At 60.4% G+C, this 2473-nt stretch overlaps 1 protein-coding gene across 1 annotated transcript in view; it reads left to right on the top strand.

Annotated features, from left to right (window-relative positions):
- The window catches only part of CPN1 (carboxypeptidase N subunit 1), a gene marked incomplete at its 5' end in the record, with an annotated part of 26728 nt that continues 24255 nt past the window's right edge, over positions 1–2473 (top strand). The window contains one exon of the mRNA XM_008060869.2: positions 1–205. Within this exon, the coding sequence (XP_008059060.2) occupies positions 1–205 (205 nt within the window). The remainder of the gene's footprint in view (positions 206–2473) is intronic.

Genomic DNA, 2473 nt, shown 5'->3' with positions numbered 1-2473 from the left:
GTCCTCCTCCGCCTCCTCCTGGTCTTGGCCCCGGGGGCCCCGGTGACCTTCCGCCACCACCGCTACGACGACCTGGTGCGGACGCTGTACAAGGTGCACAACGAGTGTCCCCACATCACGCGGGTCTACAGCGCGGGGCGCAGCGTCCAGGGCAGACACCTCTACGTGCTGGAGTTCAGCGACTACCCCGGGACCCACGAGCTCTGTAAGTCCCCTGCGGCCCCGGGGGATGTGGCCCGGGGACTGACCTCCCCTGCAGACCCCGTCCTCGGGGGCCTTTCCGGGTGGCTCTGGGCACTCCCCGAAAAGTGGGGCTGGGCCGGCGCCCCCAGACGCCCCGTGCTGCAGCCCCAGCTCAAGGCTCCAGCCCCCTTCCGGTTGGGCTCCCGTGTGCCCAGAACCGTACTGGTGAAAGAGGAGAGCCTCTGCTCCCAGCCCCCTTCCCTCCCTCCGGTCCCCTCCCTTTTCCCTGGCCATTATCCGGCGTTCCTGGCCCGATGGCCCAGGAGACAGAAGCAGAAACAGTTGGCCCCAGCGGTCGTGCCGGGGGAGCACGGATGGTGTCAGAATCTCTCTTCTGGGGTGACCATGTGGTGTCCCAGAGAGTGTGAGGGACGGGGTGCTGCTTTGACTTGCTGGATTTTATTTGTTACTGGTTTTTTCCTACTTTGGGAGCAATTTGTGTCTGGATTGTAAGTTAGAAATTAGGTAAGGAAGGCTGGGTGTGGAAGGCTCACGCCTGTCATTCCAGCACTTTGGGAGGCCGAGGCGAGAGGATTGCCTGAGCCCGGGGGTTCGAGATCAGTCTGGGCAACTTGGCGAGACCTCGTCTCTACAGTAAATCAAAAACTTAGCCGGGCATGGTGGTGCGAACCTGTAGTTCTGGTTACTTGGAGGGCTGAGGTGGAAGGATCGCCTGCGCCCAGTGGGTCAAGGCTGCGGTGGCCGGGAGCGGCCACTGCACTCCAGTCTGGGCGACAGAGTGAGACTCCGACTCAAAAAAAAGAAATGAGGTAAGGAAAGATAATGACTCACCCATCATCCCACCGCCGGTGGCCGACCCTTGCGAACACACTGGTGAGCGTCCTCCCAGACTTTGTCCTCTGCACATTTAAACCCCCTCCCACAGGCTCACGCCATTGCCTGCATGAAGAGGGGTCACGCTACGATGGCTCCCCATCTCACAGTCGCCCGTGGACGGCATCCCCGTCTCAGTGCAGAGACTGGCCGCATGAGAGCTGGCCGCGTGTCGCGCGTGGCTGTTCGTGCAGTGAAGGACGCTGGAGCCGCTTCTCACTTCTCGCGGCTTGACTTCCCAAGCCAAGCCAGCCGTGCTCCTCGAAACTGCCCACGTCAGACCTCTCCCTCCGTCTCCACGTCCACGCCCGGGCCTGGCACCACCTGCTGAACGAGTGCCCCAAACTCTTCCCCAGCCTCCCGACTCCCAACTGCTGCCGCTCTCCGAGCCTTCCATCTGGCCACAGACGTCAGAATAATCTTCCTAAATGCTGATACCAGCTCCTCACTCTGCTGCTTTAAAAACCGCACACCCAGGCCAGGCTCGGTGGCTCCCGCCTGTAATCCCAGGACTTCGGGAGGCCGAGGCGGGAGGATGGCCTGAAGCCCAGGAGTTCCAGACCAGCCTGGGCAACATAGTGAGACCTCATCTCTACAAAAAAGATTTTTTAAAAAATTAATTGGGTGTTGTGGTGTGTGCCTGTCGTCCCAGCTACTCGGGAGGCTGAGACTGGAGGATTGTTCAAGGCGATGGCGAGCCGTAATGGTGCCACCACACTCCAGCCTGGGGAGAAGTGAGAGCCTGATCAAAAAATAAAGCAACGAAAACATGAAATAAAACCACACACCCAGCGAGCTGGCCGTGATGCCTTCAGATGCCCCAGGATGCTCACGGGAGGCCGGGCGTGGCATGGACCGTGGTCTTGCCTACAAGTTGCACATGCATAGCAGAAGGCCTGCGTTCACTCAGACCGCACGTTCCCGGGGAGGCTCGTGACGTGCGTGGGCATGGTGGGGTCACCCTGGCTCCCCTGTGCCCTCCAGCAGCTGAGGCTTCCCCGAAGCCTGTTCACATGACTCCAGCCCTCCCTGGTCCTCTCTTCTCTGATGCCCTAGAAAATCAGCTGTTCATTCATTCATTCCTTCCATTCACTCATTCCACACGCACCTCCCCATCACCTATGACAGGCGAGTGCCTGTGTAGACTCTGGAAGCGTGGCAGGGAATAAAATTTAGAACCCAGCCGGGCTCGGTGGCTCAGCCTGTAATCCCGCGCCTTGGGAGGCTGAGGTGAGTGGATTGCCTGAGCCCGCGGGTTCGAGACCCGTCTGGGCAGCGAGGCCTCATCTCTACAATAAATCAAAAATGAGCCGGGCGTGGTAGCGCACGCCTGTAGTTCTGGCTACTGGAAGGATCGCCGGAGCCCAGCGGGTCGAGGCTGCGGTGGCCGGGAGCA

This window comes from Carlito syrichta, unplaced genomic scaffold (genome assembly GCF_000164805.1).
Source record: "Carlito syrichta isolate Samal-C Ts95f unplaced genomic scaffold, Tarsius_syrichta-2.0.1 Scaffold304751, whole genome shotgun sequence".
NCBI classification, from domain to species: Eukaryota; Metazoa; Chordata; class Mammalia; order Primates; family Tarsiidae; genus Carlito; species Carlito syrichta.
Note: the sequence above shows the minus strand (reverse complement) of the source record. Positions and strands in the feature narration are given on the sequence as shown.